The 17,946-nt window shown below is 37.6% G+C and overlaps 3 protein-coding genes across 3 annotated transcripts; 2 read left to right on the plus strand and 1 right to left on the minus strand.

Moving 5' to 3' along the window:
- The first annotated feature begins 2,556 nt into the window (after positions 1-2,556).
- LOC131788820 (complexin) lies at positions 2,557-2,985 on the plus strand. The gene has a single exon (XM_059105915.1). It carries the CDS (start codon positions 2,557-2,559, stop codon positions 2,983-2,985), a length of 429 nt encoding a protein of 142 aa, XP_058961898.1.
- An 851-nt stretch (positions 2,986-3,836) lies between these two features.
- Positions 3,837-5,954, minus strand: LOC131788785 (protein O-mannose kinase). The gene is made up of 2 exons (XM_059105880.2): positions 5,454-5,954; positions 3,837-4,510 (listed from the first exon to the last, which is right to left on the minus strand). The coding sequence occupies exons 1-2, from the start codon at positions 5,937-5,939 to the stop codon at positions 3,914-3,916; spliced, it is 1,083 nt and encodes a 360-aa protein (XP_058961863.2). The 5' UTR covers positions 5,940-5,954; the 3' UTR covers positions 3,837-3,913.
- An 80-nt stretch (positions 5,955-6,034) lies between these two features.
- On the plus strand, positions 6,035-17,333 carry LOC131788786 (condensin complex subunit 3). Its single transcript, XM_059105881.2, has 18 exons — positions 6,035-6,354; positions 6,891-7,296; positions 7,627-7,902; positions 8,027-8,243; positions 8,674-8,802; positions 9,495-9,708; positions 9,998-10,174; positions 11,053-11,160; positions 11,595-11,714; positions 11,802-12,098; positions 12,302-12,483; positions 13,009-13,186; positions 14,313-14,483; positions 15,184-15,262; positions 15,708-15,899; positions 16,103-16,223; positions 16,573-16,623; positions 16,781-17,333. The coding sequence occupies exons 1-18, from the start codon at positions 6,103-6,105 to the stop codon at positions 16,896-16,898; spliced, it is 3,288 nt and encodes a 1,095-aa protein (XP_058961864.2). The 5' UTR covers positions 6,035-6,102; the 3' UTR covers positions 16,899-17,333.
- Positions 17,334-17,946: the final 613 nt, after the last annotated feature.

The raw sequence follows: 17,946 nt of genomic DNA on the forward strand, positions 1-17,946 counted from the left end.
GCCATGTGATACTGATACTTTCATTCAAGCCTACAATATCCACAATACTTAAACCGTTATGCTAAGCGCCTTTCGACGGCCTTAAACAAGTTGCACGGCATGCACGTTTTATGCTTGAAGTAAGAATACTTAACAGTGTAAAAACACCCTCACCCTGCCTGCTAAGTCTTCTTTCACCTCCTCCAAAGAGGGGGTGAAAGAAGACTCTTCTCGCAGAGTAAACATCCCAAGTCCATCACGTCGCCGAGAATAAAAAATGCGGAGCGCATGTCATTTTCCTTCATGTAGTAGCACCAACTCATTCAGTAAATGTTGTCCAAAGTCTATTTTTCCTGGTCCTCTTCATCATCATCGTTCGGAAAGAGCGGCGAAGCGCGTGAGATTCAAACCAGCGAATAAAAAAAGCTAGCGGGTGAGGACTGTAAAGGGGTTCTGGGAGAGCAAACACGGACCCCCGTTGCAGCGCTAATTAGAGCCTCTCGCACCTGGCTATTTAGTAACAGGTGTCTCTTTTACCAAGTGTTGATGAAGTTGCTTTGTAACAGTCACTAAAATAATTTAAAGGGAAGGGAGAGAAGCAGAAAGGGCAAAAACGTTTTCGTGACGTTGTTACCCTGTTTAGACATTTGATTCAATGGATGAGTGACAATTTCCCAGCATGACCTTGAAGTTACTGACCTTCCATAATAAGCTCTACTAACCATTATTTTCTTTTGCTCGACAAATTGTTCCATAGCATAATTTTTCTTTAGCAAGAGTTCGCATCCATAATATTCTTTCCAAAACCTTGCTTTCAAATAGGATAAAATTGGAATCACCCAAATGTTTTTCTAATTCATCTTTAATATGTTCCTAGCAAACAACGGTCGCGATGTACTTAGTTACACGTGAATGCGCATAATTAATTTCCATACAAAGTTTTTTTTGTCAACGGGAGGGACGTAAATTTCGGTGACGTAGTGAGAGATATTTAGTAACATAAATTACAGTAGCTTGCGCTTAACGGTTGTCTTAGCAGCGTGGCCCGTCGGTGAAGCTTACCACCTTGAAAATGCGGGAGAAGTCCTTCCGTTTAGATTTTGTTGCTACGTGGAGAACACGATCATCCTCGGTTTAGCGGTAAGTGGCTTTTAATTGAAAACACCTCGATGCTTGTACTGTGTTGTTATAGTTTAATTTTGTACATCGTCTGAGCAAGTCAAGAAAATTTAAGTTGAGACTGATTAAAGTTCGATCCGGAATTCACTTTCGATGAACGCTTTTACTTTCTAGTTAATTTGAGGCGACGGGGTTCAGTTTTTAAACTGACAATAGTCGACAAATCTTAAGCTATCAGTTAATGTTATTGTTTATTGAATAATACAAATTCCATGCCGGATCACCAAAGCTACTGTGAACAGGACATTATCGCCGTGTTTCAAATCTGAGTTCCGCAAACATCATTCTCCTTTTCATTCCTCTCCGACTTCGTCGATAGTTTTCCAAGGGATTACTAGAATTCCCTCAAGAAACACGGAGGAAATTAATATGCAGTAGACTACAAAGTTGACTCACGCGTTGACGTACCTTTTTCCCTTGTGGGCTGTTTAAATTACGCAAAATCAAACAATATCCGACACGTAGATCATGTCAGAAATAACAACATGCGGAAAATAATTCGCAATTTTCAGCTATTAAGTTATGCGAATATGCGTTTACAACGTCTAAAGATTTTCAAAAATTGTTGTCCAATATTGACTGTTATAAAACTAACGGTCACTTCATCGGAACGTTATTTCCCCGCTGGGCTAATTTCAACGGTTGACCAAAGATGCCCATTGAAAAACAGCACTTGACAACTTTTTACATAAAGAAACTTTCAAAGTTTGTTTGCTTGTACGTTGCATTTGGCAAACTGTGAATTTCTTTGGCGTAAAGTGAAAAATAGCATTCATAGAGCGCATGGGGGAGTCTTGCTTCCTATAGACACACGAGTAATTTTTTTCCCTCTTATAGAAAGGCAGCACTATTATGCGGGCATTTTCTTCTTCTTTCTACATGTGTACCGACGCAAAATTAGGTACCACTTATTTCCTTAGCTTTCTCCCAAGAAAGTTTTTTCTCTTGCCCATTCCTGAGGAGCCCCTGACAGATTTTATCATAAAATTAAGCTCAGAAAATATTTCATGTAATTTTAAGAAGATTAGTCATGCAATTTTTGTGTCAATGGCGCTCTGAACACGAAAAACTCTGACAGGGGGGTGCACCGGATCATACAAATGAAGAGTTTTGTAATGGATCAGTTTATTGCAGTAATCAAGTGAAATGGCGAAGCTTGGAAAAGCGAAACGGCGCAAGTAATTTTTATTCATCGAATTGGGAGGGTCATGCATCTTCAACAAAAACTTCTTCCACTTAGTAATTATTTCGTCTGAAGTCAAAATTCCTTTTACGCACATTCTAGCAAAACCTGAAAAAAATAGTGATAATGTAAAGTGGCAACCATGCCACGAGGATATCGTTCGTTTTGTATTGTTTTGATATTTTTGTCTGTGATTTTACGATAGGCCTTCCCAAATGGCGACTTTTGCGGCCAAATATCTTGTATCGAGTGCAACAAGTGGCGTTACTGGCAGAGTTGGGGAATTAGGCGGAGATATCGGAAAAACACTCAGTATGGAGAATTTGAATAAAAAGGACATAGAAAGAGCTGAAAAAGAACTGAATAAAGAGGCGAAGGCAAGGAAAAAGAAACACCATAAAATGGAAGCAATAAGAGAAAAACTACGATCTGACATGAGAGGAAAATACGGAATCAAAAAAAGGCGAGCCCACGAACCAGTTGAGACACATACTGGAATATTGATGCCAAAAAGTGAGAAAGAACTACTGATAAGTCCTGCCGATAAAGATCAGGAAGAGGACGATGAATGTGTACTTTGTCCTTGCTGTTCATGGCTTCGTTTATGTTGTCCTTGTTTATATAACGGTATCAAACATTCGTGAGTTTCACGGTTGACGACTAATATCCGTTGAAAAATAATATCACGGTTGACAAATAGTACCTGACGTACGATGTAACACCGCAGACATGGAATAGCTAGTCGTCGGAATCGTCGTAAGTGACCCATATCGTTTGAACTAAATTCCTTCGCACATGAATTAAGTTGAGTTTGGTGTGACCTTTGTTCCAGATAAATACTTAAATTGACCAAGAATTCCTACCCCTGAAACACTTTACCCGACAAAGTACCGTTTATGATTACTTCAGCACCAGCCAATGCGAGATCTGTAAAATTTGAAAATAAATTTAAATAAACGGCGTTTAATGTCAAACTTGTAATTTAATGGTCATCCATTTCTTTCATTTTATATCAGTATGTAGAAAGAAAAGCAAGCTGTGCTGAGTAATGTTTAGAAAGCTGGCTCACTGCACTAAACAAATGTTTGCTTTGTCCTTTTCTTGGTAGAGAAACTGTTTTTTCAAGCGTTTATTCAAGTTGGTGCACTCTGATATGACTCCCACTCCGTAAGGGTTCAGCTTGCGAATACCCTTTTAAATGAGACAAACTATACGTTTTCAAGGTTTTTCTTGTTTCCAGTGTCCAATCAGAAACAATGCAAATGCTGAGGGACTTACTTCCTGAGCTAACCGTATTGATATCGAATGGGAATTGAGACGTTTTGTGCATGTTGTGTGCAACCGACCTAACCCTCTGTAAAACAGCATTCACTGTGGTCAAATATTTAATCACAGGAGAGTCCAAACTAATTAAAACTTGTTCCCAGCAGAACAAATACGAAGGGCCTTGAAACGACGTAGGAAAATGGGCTGCGTTGACGATAACATCGAGTGATTAGGTGGTTCAAATTTTATTGAGCAATTACAGTTGTAAAAAACTTAAAATTTCATTTAAAAATCTGAAAATACCGGTTAGAGGTCCTGCCTCGTTCCTGCCGAAATAATTTTCTGTACATTCAAAAATACTTCAAGAACCTCAGTAGCTGATGGCCTCTCTTCTGGATCTTCTTGTTTACAAGACTCATGAATCCCTATCAGAAGGCGTCTGACATAGTTACTATTATGAACTCGGCCTAGCAGTTTGTCAACAACATTGGGTATTCTCCAGATGTCAATCTTTTCATCATAGGGAGGCATTTCTTCATCATCAAAAGGGCGTGAGTAAGGCCACAACTGTTCAGGGGCTACAAAATCACCATACAGTTCTCTGTGACCACACTTGATCAGTTCACCTTCATCTGCTTTTACTTCTGGTAAAGCATCAAGATCATTGATGACAAGATGAAAATCATTTGTTATCAGGTACTGTGACAATGTCTTGGTTATGTCATTTGAATCACACATGACCCGCACACCAAGAGGACTGTTATGAAGAAATTGGAGGATTTTAACATAGTCTATGCCTAGTTGAAATCTTGTTTCTAGAGTGTTGAAGTGACCAAGTTCTGGTCTCTCCAGGAGTTCATCAAGTGTGTCTGCTGAGCCATGCTTGTAATATCCTGTTACCATCTGATAATAATAAACACAAGGGTTTCAGATATCACTGCATCAACATCCAAACACTGGTTACATGAACATAAATGAACAAAAAGTAATAATATTCATTTTCCAATCCTTGTGGAGGACTCAGATTTTTTCTTTGTCTCACCCTCTCGAAAAACTAACACAAACAGAGCTGAAACAATTTCCCATCTCCCTATATATATATATATATATATCATGAAAGCATCACAAATAAAGCATTATTTTCAAGTACATATAACAATATTCCAGACCAGATAATAAGTTTTGGAGAATTTTATGGTTCCTTGCATCATTTTGATCATGGTGCTGTATCTCTCCACAACCCTTCCTCCACCCTGAGAATATGTTGTACAAAACTAAATTGTGTGAGTGTGTTTTCTGTTGCATTCCAGATTTTAAAAAAAGGGTGGGGAGGGGTGGGGAGGGGTAGTGCTATTTAAGAGATAAAAAAATTATTTATGATCAAAAGAAGTTCCATAAAATGCAACATTGATGATGTCACTGATTACGTGGAGAAAGGTCATACCTGGTTATACAGGTGAAAGGACAAAATTGCATGTAACCCCAACTTCATTATGTATACAGTTATAGAAAATAAAAAAAGCCAAATTAAGAGTATACCTACGGAACTAATACTTCATTTTAGAATACAACAGGCTGAACGGAAATCGTTCAATTCTTCACAAATTGTTTCCAAATATTTAAAATGATTTGGTCTATTTTTCCCTAGGTTTTACCTCTAATTCTGACGGAATTTAACAATTTTATCACTTTTCCACTGATAGAAGAGTAAATAAAGGAATTTTTTTCAAACACATCGTTGTAAATAGTCAAGGCATATCATAGCCATGTGAGTACGTCACCTCAAAGATAAAGTTAAGAAAGTCTCCTAACCCGGGAGTTAATAGACAAAATTGACAAAATTCACCTCTAGACTGTCATTATAGCAAATGCCAATGAGCTGTACTACAAATTCACTCCTTTGAAGGCCTTCCACCATATGCATTCCATGTAGGCAATCTTCGTAATAAAGGTCACTCGTGCATTTACTATACACCACATCATACCCCTGCCAATCCGCCAAATAGACTTCTTTGACCGCATTCAAATGACCTGGAATACCAATTCTGCGTCTAGTTCTCACGTCAAGAGCGATACTGGTACAATCTAACCATTGTAAACACGCAATCCAACCTCGAAAACTAAAATGGCCGCGCGGGCAACGAACGCAAGTTTCGTCAACTACCTGAAAATTAGACGGGCACTCTGGTTTTCCGTTATTTCTTTCAGCACCGCTTTGCCTTCCTTTGTGATGATCGTTTCTTTTGGTTGCTTTTCGTCCAGAAAATAATAAATAATAGGTTAATAACAGAAGAGGAAGTGGAATGAAGTAGATTTTCCAATTGACCGCCATCTTTGTTTTGTGATGTCGTAGCCTGGGTTCTACTAGTGTCCAGTTGATCCGTGAAAGTCCGAGAGAAATCTGGGTTTAGATTTGGGCGCCATTTTTTGAACGAACGTTTGTTTTCACGTTGTCAATTTCAATCACTTCAGGTCTTCCCTTGTACATTTCCATCATGCCTTCACGGTATGATAGCGTGAGAAGTGTTTTTGAACAAGCTCAGCGTAGTTTTCAACAGCACAAGCTGTTAGCGGATTTGAAAAAGCTCCACGACAAGTCCTCTCCTGATGAATTTCTGGAAAGTTTCTTGTTACATTTGAAACATGCGATGGTTGTTTTTAATAGAGAACCTGCTGTTGAAAGAGTCATCGAGTTCGTGGCCAAGTACGCAACGCTAAAAGATCATCGTACCTCTCAAACTGAACAGGTATAACATATATGTGTCAAAAAATTTGGAAAGGGAAATACATCTGATTGAATCCTGAGAGGACACAAGGAAGCATGGGGATTGCAAGATTTTATAAATACATTTGCTTGTGTATATATTATGTAAAAAACTATCTAAAATATTTGTATTATGCCACTTTCTCTATTAGTTTTAAAGTACTACTCGAGTCAAAATGCTTTGATTTGAACGCAGACTTATGCCATGAACACCAAGTGAAGACAAAGTAATTCGTTATGATCCCTTGAAGCTGGCACGAGAGGTTGCTGTTTCTCGGATTATGTTTAATTTAGTTCTTTTCTTTTTAATTAATGAACACCATGACATGTTCATAATTGTAACCTTTGGTGATGATGATGAATAGAGAATGGAACAGGTGGGCAGGAGGAAATTCAGTTTCCTATTAATACAGTGGAGTTGAGGTCGATCTTGACCCCAAATCTTTGCAATGTATTTGGAGTCTCCTGAAATGACACCTGGGGTTTCTCTCTGATAAAGTTTCTTGTCTAAACAAATAGGATGGCCATAGAAGTGATGGGGAGGAGGATGATTACAGCAATGTTTTCCTTGACTCCGTCTTCACTTTCTTGCTGGACTCGCATGATGCTAAAGACAAAGCTGTAAGATTCCGTGTCTGTCAGCTAATCAACAAGCTCTTGAATAACATGGGTGATGATGCTGTTATTGATGATGATCTGGCAGAGAGGATATTTGAGAGCATGTTGATACGGCTCCACGACAAGTTTCCTGCTGTGAGAGTGCAAGCTGTTGCAGCTATTTCCAGGCTCCAGGACCCCTCAGATCCTGAGTGTATTGTAATATCCACATACTTAAAACTCATGTCAAATGACTCCAGTGTTGAAGTGCGCAGAGCTGTGCTCCTGAATGTTGCTCTTACTTCTCAGACATTGGAGGGAATAATAGGTAAATCTCTATAGTCATGAAATCCAAGAAAAAATGTTATTTTCCACTTCCTGAATGAAATAACTCCAAAATGTTTTTTTTCACAAGCCTCTAAGGCAAGAGCATGGGTCACTTGTATGACTCAGATGATAGCAATTACCCTTGTGTTAGCATAATTGTATAAATCTTTGAAATTCCAGGAGCTTTGCTGTTTTTAGTTATTGTGCCTGAAAGTATTCTTTAATGGTCAGCTTGACTAAGATGTTAATGGTGTGTCAAAGAATAATTTGTATTTGGCATTTTGAATTAAAATAAGCATTATCTACAAGTGCCTTGCTATCTTTTCTGCAGGAAGAACCCAAGATATGACAGAATCAGTACGAAAGTTAGCTTATCGCATCCTAGCAGAGAAGGTGAACATAAAATCATTTACAATTGCCCAGCGTGTGCAACTGCTTTCCAATGGCTTGCATGACAGATCAGAGGCCATTAAGGAAGTTTGTGCAAAGGAGCTTCTTGGACAGTGGTTGAACAGTTTTGATGGGGATGTGGTCAAACTTCTGAAGTGCTTAGATGTTGATGGATGCACTGAGGTTGCAGAACTGGCTTTAAAGACATTGCTGAATGGTACGTACATATACATAATTATACATGGTCCTGCACTGATTTTATTTGGGTTTCATTTGTACCCTACCACTGAGATAGGTACACAGATGTAGAATTTGAAATTATTATATTTTACTTATTGTAGGATTACCAATGGAAGACCTTCAAGGTTACATTGATTCTTTAAAGAAAGGACAACAAGAAGAAGGCCCTGTGAAAATCAGCTATGAAAATCTAGATGCTGAGACAGCATTTTATTGGAGATGTCTTGGAGAACATTTGAAGTTTATGGGGGTGAATGGTGAAGCACTTTTGGATGAACTTCTACCCGAAGTATCAGTATTTTGTAAATATATTCAAGGGTATGAATATCTTGATCTTGGAATATAAAATTAATGCATTATGATGTGCAAGATTGTTTTCTCAAGTTGCACAGAAGTCTTTCTACTTTTTTTAGTGTTATTGTTGTTGAATTTGTGGGCTTTTTGGAAACACAATGACTCAGCAATACATGTAGGTATATTGGACTCTTGGGCAAGACCTAAATTTTTAGGTTTGATCTTGGGCCTGGTTGCTTTCCTGTGTTGTTGAAAGAAACCCTCTCGGTGTCTTTCCCCACCAAGGAGGGAATAAATGGGTATCAGAAATTGTTGAGGAAACGCGCTCTAAGTCTTGCATCCCATTCAAGGACATAGGCAATGTTCTTAGTGGCTATATGGTATAAAGAAACCAGAACATGCTTGGGGACACACCTTTAAGACTAAATACTGAGCTATCATTCTGTATTGACAGGTATGTTGACAACTGTTTGTCCAAAATATCTTCAGAAGAGTCTTATCATTCAGGAAGTCAACAGAACTTTATCACCAGGCAACTTTTGATTCTTGTGGGAGTAATGGACCTCTCTGATGAAGTTGGAAGGTACATACATAGTAAAAATATCAAATAAAGCTATGATCTACGCAGATAAGCTGCAATTTTAGCAATTGCAGAGAAGAAGCCTAAAAATTAATTCAGTTTTTAACAAGAAGGGAACAGCTGTTTTGTCTCCTGTAGCTGTTTGCTTTAACCCTTGAACTAGTAGGGGTGACTGTGTCCTAATTTCTCCATACAGTATCACCCTTGAATAAACTATAAAGGTCACAAGAATAATAGAAATAATCACCAATTTAAGAAGTTCCCTCTTGCCAAAAAAATTCTCTGGCTTATTGTCATTACCATAGAAAATGTGGTGATATTAGAGTGTGGAGAATGTGATTATTTGTGTTAGGTTGTAAAGGGTTAAACAAATAATGTCATTGATGAAGAAGTAAATGTCCTTGTTCCCTATCTCTTTGTAAGAGATTGATTTCCTAATCATGCCCTTAAGTAGGCTTTTTTAGTTCCATTATGATATCTATTTGTCTTCATCAACATGCAAGATAAATTCTGGATTTAATTCCTGGTCAGCACCAACTACTGTTGTCAGAGCCAAATCACATTTCCCAGAAGGTTTTTAGATATTTCCTGATCAAATGAATGCACCTTGTTTTTTGCATCTGTGGATTCTTGCATGTAGCAGCTCTTGTCCTTGCTTTGGTTGTTATTAAAAAGTTTTGTACATATTTTTGCAGAAAGAATCTTTGCCAGATGATCCATGACTTGTTGGTACACATGGAGATCCAAGAGTCATTGGTGGATGTCTTACATGACAGATATGTAGGTGTTCAACCAGAAGAAAGCAGTAGAATCCAGGAGCTTGTTGAGATTATTGCTGATGTTCGACAACCTATTGTGATGATTGAGACTCCTCAAAACAAGGAAGAAAAACGAGTATGGGAACTTAAGGTAATGGTACATCCAACAGGACTGCTGGGGTAGTACATATAGGATACTCTTAAACATCTGTTTACAGGATCCTTGAAATAAAAACATGGCTGTATCGAATCAAGATCTCAGTGTTCAGTTGTAGGCTTTCCCTTTGTTTTTTCCCTCTGTGCCAAGGTGTAGAAGTTTTTGGCAGACTGAAAAATTAAAGGGAAGGGGAGGTATGGTGGTGATCAGACATGGTGTGCCTTGGAGTTTTAAGATAATGACAGTTTGCTAATGCTTCACTGGATTGTAACCATACTTTTAGGTTGCTGGAATCAGTGTTAAACTTAACCAGTACCGTGATGAAATGGAACAGTGTGTGACAAACCAGGATTTTGCTAAGGCAGCTGAACTCAAACAGCAAATTACAGATCTGGAAGAACAGAAAGAAATACTTGATTCACAAGAGAACTCCTTTTCCCAGACTATTAGGGAAGAAAAGGTAATCTTAATCTGAAGATATCTTGATAGATGTACATGTATTGTTTAGAATGGATGCGCAAGGGAGTGGTGGGGTGGGGTGGGTTTATATCGATTTGCAGTAGATTTTAAAATTGTCTCATAACCCACACCTCCCTACTACCTGCAGTGGCATGCATTTAATGCAGAATCAATAGATTACCCACAGGTAAATGGCCGGAAATTACAGCACTACAAAATATGATTTCAACACAGCTTCAGCAGGAGGACAGTCACCAGGCAGACCATTTTTGCTTCTGACTCTCCTGTTACTGAACTTGTCATCCCTGGAGGTCTCAGCCTTCTGAACCCCACCTCTTAAACTGCTGCCCTTCAGGCTCATAGACTAGGGCTCAGAACAACGGCTGGTCAATGGACAATGTCAGGTCAAATATAGGCTTTGTCCGGTAAACCCTTTGTTGGCCAGACACTTTGTCCAGTTGCTTACTGATGTAAATAAGAATTTTATTCCAAGGGAAGGTCAGAGTCTAAGTGTGGCTGTATCACTTTTCATGCATTGAGTTTGAGGCTGCATGTACAATAAAAGAGTGGTAAATACACTAATTTTGTAAGGGAGGGTGGGGTGGAATCTATTTAGATATGACTTAAAGGACATCGGGTTGTGTCCAAGTAAAAAAGAGGTGTGACTGCACAACTTGACTGTTACCAAACAGGAAATTATTTTAAGAACTGCAGTCCCTATTCAAACTCAATAGATGCAACACAAAGTTATCGACAAAATTGTTGACTTGCATTACAGTGATTTCCAACAACAAAGAAGATTGCAACTTTAGTTTATATAAATGTACAGCTGCTCAGCAGTGAATGTTATACAATTGCAATTTTCTTTTCATCTGCAAGGATGATCCTGATACGTTATTGAAGTGTTTAACCATTGCATCTGAGATGCTGCAGGGTGTGGCAACAAGTGGACTGAATCCAACACTAACCACTTTGGTTCAAACTCTGGTAATTTGCACACCTTTCATTAACTGAATTGTTTCTAAGTGCTCTTAGTCTCAACTTATTCAACAGCCAGTTTCATATAGGGTAAATCTAGTGCCACACTAAGGCATATGAACTACAGTAAGGTCAGTTCTACCAGTTGAGGAATTTTAAATACAAAGTAATTGCTACCCTAACTTTCCAGCAATTGATGGTTGAAAGGTGGTTGTTTGGTAATTTGATGTCTTTGATGTGTCGCTTAAGAGTGAGTGAGTTCTCTTAAGCTTTATTTTTTTGAAATGGTATACCAAAACAAAGGGACCCCTTACTTTTATAAATGACTAGTCCTGGACTATAGAACCTTTTCCAGGTTGTGCAACAAAATTTCCATATATTTTTTAGGGGCTGTTCTTAAAAAAATTATGTAGAACTGACTCAGTCCTTTCGTTTTCCTACAGATTCTGCCTGGTGTTCAGAATGAAGATCCCTTAGTGCGTAACATGGCTGTCAAATGCTTGGGTTTGTGTGCCCTCCTTTCTTGTGAATTTGCCCGCACACATCTTGTACTTTTTCTTCAGGTAACAATTTCTTTACAAGATATCATTCCTGCAGTTCACTTACCAAAATAATAACATGACTGCTGAACATCATTGATTTTATATCAGGTGGCCCAACTAGACCAAGAGCTTGTTCGCACAACTGCCCTCCAGGTTGTTTTTGATCTTCTTCTAAAGTTTGGTCTTGAGGCTTTCAAAGTCAATGCTTCAGTCCATGAGGAGGGGGATGACCCCCCTTCCTCTGACTCAGAACAGGACAAATCCGACAATGAAAATGATGAAAATGAAGGAGGTGAAGATGTCACAGAAAAGAATGAGGATGAAGATGTGGAAGAGACTGAGGCTCGAGATACGGACACAGCTGCAAGTGTGCTTACAATACTTACTGGAATTCTAGAAAGCGAGGTTAATTTTCCCATTCTTTACACTGTAGTTTTTTGTTTAAAGAGATCCAGTTTTAATCTTCACTTATTTGTCTATGGGTTTTCAGTTCTCTCATCTCTGGTTATCTCTTTCCCCAGCAAGCACAATCACAGAATTATTTGATCTACATGTACATTGTATTTCTTAAATTGATTTATCCATTCCAAAAAATGTTATAATTTTAGAGCAATGACCTTAGGAATGTGGCTGCTGAAGGATTGGCCAAGTTGTTGCTCTCAGGTCGTGTTTTGAGTGCCAAACTTTTTTCACGACTTCTGTTGCTGTGGTACAACCCCACCACTGAGGATGATGTAAACCTGCGGCACTGCTTGGGTGTCTTTTTCCCAGTTTTTGCCTTTGCTTCACGGTAAGTCAAGGTGCTTAATTTTCTATAGAAATTTGCATCTCATTTTTAGAGTGGTAGGATATTTTGAACAAGCTTGTAGCTTGCTGCTGGCTTTGTTAGCCAAAAGGCTTTGCAATGCAAACTACAGAAAAAAGCAAATTTTTCTGCCAATTTCAATTGTTGCAAAGTATAAAGGCCTCAGAGACTACAGTAATTATTACAGATAATGCTAACTATGCCTTATCCAGGCTAACCTTCATAACACTTAGGCAGTGTTTTCCTTTCCGGGCAGTAACCAGTAAAATTTACTGCCTGTAGTACCTCTTATTACTACCTAAAAGTGCTTGGAATTCTTAAAAATTCAACAGGTAAAAGGATTGCTCTGCCAGTTTTAATTTTTTTGTATTGTACGTAAATAAGGGAGAACACTGCATAGGCACATCCACTCATAAATTGTATGTGACCAGTTAATAACTCGAATATCAAAAATAGAGGGTTTGGTTGACTTCATTACTCATATAGTCTGACTTTTTTTTTTTTTTTCAGCATGAATCAGGAGCTGATTGAAGAGGCATTCTTTCCCACACTGAAGACACTATTTAGTGCCCCTATGTCATCTCCTCTGGCATCAGTTAACATCAATAATGTGGCAGAGTTGCTGGTGGATTTAACAAATGGAAAATACTTGGAAAAGAAAGAAAAATCGCATGTTGATGCCAATGAGGTACAAAAAAATTGTTTTTTTTATTCACTGACTATAAGTAGTTTCTTCCTCACTATTTGAGCCCCAGCAGAACCATAGATTGTATGACAACAAACATTTTGGACTGAGAGTTATGCTAACATCTAAGCTTTGTGACCAACTTTAATGAGACTAGACTCAATGTAGATGAAACAAGACCCATTGGAATAAGGCAAAAGGCTTAATGGAGTTAACAACAAAGAGCATCAGCATTTTCTAGAAGTCAGCAGTGTATGCATTCTTGCATGTGCTTTGAGTGTGAACTTGCAGCGTTGTGAGGAGTGGCAGTTCATCGTCCAGGCAATGTTCTTCACCCCTCTTTCCACTGTTTATTCAGTGTGATGGTGGCATGTTTCCCTTTCCTGTCCTAAATGTTATGGAAATAATCAATACTAGATCCTTCTAATAAGGCTAGATTTAATCAATGCTCACTGACAGAAATATAAATGATTTACTTGAGACATGTCCTGCTGCTGAGGCATTTAGCTGGTGAGGTTAGCTAGGGAATTGAATACGTATCTTTAAATTTTTAGAGTTTGTATGGTTTTTGGTCGATCATAACATACACTTTTAGCTCTCATCAGCCATGGGAGAAGTCTCCATCTAGTATCTGGCTGCCAATAATGGAAGCTCCTGGATGTTTCAGGCACCCAACCTTGACTTAGTGATGTAGTTGTTAACGTTCTGTTGTAGGAAAGTACCCACAGGAGCATAGGTTAACAGGAAAGCTCACTTGAAGCAAATTTCTTTCTGTCCAATCTGAAATTTAAAAGGTGTACTGACTCTTTTGTAACCTTGCATGTGTATAATTTGTGAGTCACAGGTCTAGCTCAAGCTGATCTGTGAGCCATAGTTGCGCAACAGTGAAGTGACAATCAATTTATGGCTAGGCAACACTCCTCTTACATTTGGCCAGTAGTTGGTCAGTTAGTGACAGATAATCTACCCATATAAAAAGCCATCATTGACCGAGAAACAGATCTACTATTGACCAATATATTCTCAATGACAGTAGATCAATAGATGGAGTAGGAAATTGGTGAGAAACTTCATCAAGGAATAGTACTGTTGCCTTCATGTATATGATATTTTCTTTTTCTTGATGTAGGCATACAGCATTCATGCTTCTCTCAGCATTGCAATTGCTAATGAGATTTTGTCTTGTCCTGATGCTCCTGGTGTGCGAGTTCTGTGCAAGGTACTGACTATGATGGACTTGACTGGCTGTACACAGTCCACAGTCAAGGAAATTAAAGTCCTTACAGGAAGGCTGATGGAGGTAAACATGATGTGTGTATCTTTGTATTTGTGAATGTGCTCATCATGTTCAGCCCACAATTTTTTTACTGGTGTCACAAAAACTTAACTCTACTGATGTAACACCCTGGTATTCTCAGCCAGCAGATTGTCTCAATTACAATACAAGCTGTCATGTTAAGATTTTAAAATGCACTCTTCATGTAGCCAGGCTTTACAGAATAAGTTGGGCTACTTAAGGAGAAAAGTGGTTTCAGTTTCCTTTTAAGGGAATATTGGTGATCTGGCAATCAGTTTTTTTTTTCAACATTAGAGAGGGACAAGTTCAAGATCTGATTGTTAATTCTTCCCTCTAGATGATTTACATTTCCATGTAAATCAGTTATGAGAATTTGGTGTTAGATCAAGATAACAATGTCTAAAAAAGTTTGAGTATTCTCATGGCCTGTTTGCTGTAGGGATATTATAAGGAGAAGTAAAATGTCAATCTCTTCTGGGAGGTAATGGGTTTAAGAAGTCTCATCTCAATACTTTCACAATTTTAGTGTCAGTAATGTAAATTTTAGTTGTGTATTTATTGTAGTGTCCCACAGTCTTCCTGACAAGACAGACTATACCTCTCAAGCCTTGATACCTGTTTGTATGCATGTGTTAATTCAGAACATTTAGATTCCTTTTCCCAGTATTTTAAATGCTGCTCATTATTTTTATCTATTTTCCAGGAAATTGAAGAGAATATGTCCCTGAAATTATTGAGCAAGTTAAATAAAATGCTGGAAACTCTCACCGATAAGGAGATTGGTGAGAATAAACCTGGACTTAAAACAGGAGCTATCTCTAGTTTGGATGGCTGCATGGATGAATAAGTTTTGTTTCTGAATCCCATGAATTTTCTTTGGCGTCTACATGTAAATGACTCTAAACACATTGAATTATTATAGCTTATTATTAATACAAGATTTATCCATAGATTTAATTGTCAATAGACAAAAAGAGCAAAAGAAGATTATCTAATAATGCTAATTTCCATGTGTATTGGTAAACTGACAAGTAGGTGATGTGCATAGACAAGATGAGAACAAAAACTAGCTGGTAATATATCTTACATGACACCAAAATAATTTTCCTCTCTGATTTATAAGGAAGTGCATGGCATTTGCCAAAAGGAACTGATAGTCACATATTTAGCATTTAAAGACTTAATTGGGGTCCTGCTAGCTTAAAAATGGAAATCATCTGGTTATAGATAGTGTCTCACAGACTGAATTAGACAATGGCAATCAGGAAAATGCAGAGAAAACAGAGGAACCCAATGAGGGTACTATTAATGAGAAAGCTACTGTTGATGACATAGACACTTGGCAAAGATTAGAGGAAAATACCTGTGTACCTCAAGAACAAGCAGAATGTAACACAGAGGATACAGACACCATGGGTGGTAGGTTTTGACATAATCTGAAAAACTAATTTTTTGTTCATTTTTCTTTGCCAAGCTTGGTTAGAATTATTTTAAACAAGGGCTTGGAATCTTTAATCTTGCAAGCACTGTGTCCCAGTTCTTGTCATATCTTTCCCAAATCAGTTTGAAGTTCTCTCTATCAATCCTCTAATCCATATCACACCAATTTCTCATATTTGCAGACAAAAACTCTGAAGTCCTGAATGAAAACCAAGCTGACAACAAACCAAAAGAAATTAAATCAAGAAGAAAGAGTAAGAAGCAAGTAGGGTCAAAGTCAGTTGCCAGGGATAAAGAGCTTAGGTATGAAAAGCAGTGATATGATGGGTCCCTAGCACTGGGTGAAAACACTCTTAATAAATGGGTCGCTTTTACAACAATTCAACTTTCACACTTTCACAGCTTGGTTAATAAGGTAAATAATCAAACTGAATGTGTTAAACAGGCATTTTTCAAAAATTAAATTATTTTATAGTTTTTTTCTGAGCAAACAAATTTTGTAATTTCAAATGCATTTGCTTTTTTCAGTACCAATGTTTCTGCTACTTCTTAAATTGGAAGATTTTTTAACTCCTTCATTAGAGACAGACCAAAAAAAAACCAATTAGACTTCTCAATTTCCTAAACATTTTGTTACCCATTTTAAAAACAGCCCTGTTGCTTTGGGTGAGGAAACACCAGCTCGGCAAACAAGATCAAGCAGGTATGGCATAGAATGTTTTTTTATCCACAGAAATTCACTTGAGAAACATTTACTTTGTAATTTAGACAGTTGTAAAACATAATAGTAATGGGTGGTAAAATGTGAAATATATGATCAAGTTGTTTTGTTCTGATGTCTCACTTTCTTTCTTGTGTAGAAAAAGCAAGACAAATGTTAATAAAATGGTCGAGTCTGTGATAGATTCAGAGGACAATGACAGCAATGGAAAAGAAAATGTTTCAAGCAATGATGCTGATGATGTGTTCCTCAAATGATTCACTCACTTTGCATGTGCTGTGTCAACATTTCACATTAGTTTAACTTGCATTTCTTCATAGCACTTTAGGAACCTGTTGTTCATAGTTAATAAGTCTAATAGCAGTTGCTGGTTTTTTAAATGTCATGGTTAAATGATCTAAACATGTACAATGGTAAATCTTAAAAGTTCTGTATAATACCATTAGTGGTAAAAAGGGCAACTTGTTCTCCCTTGTTGCAATACAAACAATTTTGGTGTCTACTTTTGTTGAAAGAATTGTTGCTGAAATGGTGGATTTTGTCTCATGTAGATGACTGTTCAAGTGTATGTAATGGTATCTGTAAAATTATAATATTATAGAGACTTTTCAGAAATGCTGTAAAACTGGATATATTGTTGTCTTCTAGATTTGGTTTGATATTTCTTTTGTCAATAAAATAAGATTACTGTCTATTTGTCACAGTGGGAGACAAAACAATGTTTTGTTTCAAGACCTTTGTTATAGAACCCTTCAGAAATAGAATTCTACCCAATCTCTCTCTCAATTAGTATGTGCACTACAATTGGTCAATAAGGCAAGCTGCACTATGCCGCACAGCTGCTTAATTCAAGAGTTTGTTTTAATTGAAATCTTTTCCCTTTATTTGGACCCAGTGATGTAATAAAATACCTTTCAAACCTTGTTTCATACTTTTAGTTACAGACCCTTTTTGTTTTCTTTAATTTGGAATTGTGGCCTGGGCTTCAGTGCTTGGGCTCTAAATCCAAGCAGAAAGAATGTGACTGTAACTTACAGCACAGACTTCAAACTTGGTTAGTATGAGGTTTGTGCACGAGCCTGCCCACATGCCTCAGGAAAGTTAAAAATTTGAACCTTGAGTCATAAATACATACAAGACATCTACTACTAAGAGGACGAACAGGTGGGGTATGATTAAGGTTATAAATGACCTAACAGGAAGAATAGACATATAAATGTACAGCTCAACATTAAGATAGTGGTTTAATCTGTTATTGTGAATTGTAATTACCTAGAAGCAATGTTGAAAAAAAAAAGTGACTAT

Source organism: Pocillopora verrucosa, chromosome 1 (genome assembly GCF_036669915.1).
Source record: "Pocillopora verrucosa isolate sample1 chromosome 1, ASM3666991v2, whole genome shotgun sequence".
In the NCBI taxonomy this organism is placed as follows: Eukaryota; Metazoa; Cnidaria; class Anthozoa; order Scleractinia; family Pocilloporidae; genus Pocillopora; species Pocillopora verrucosa.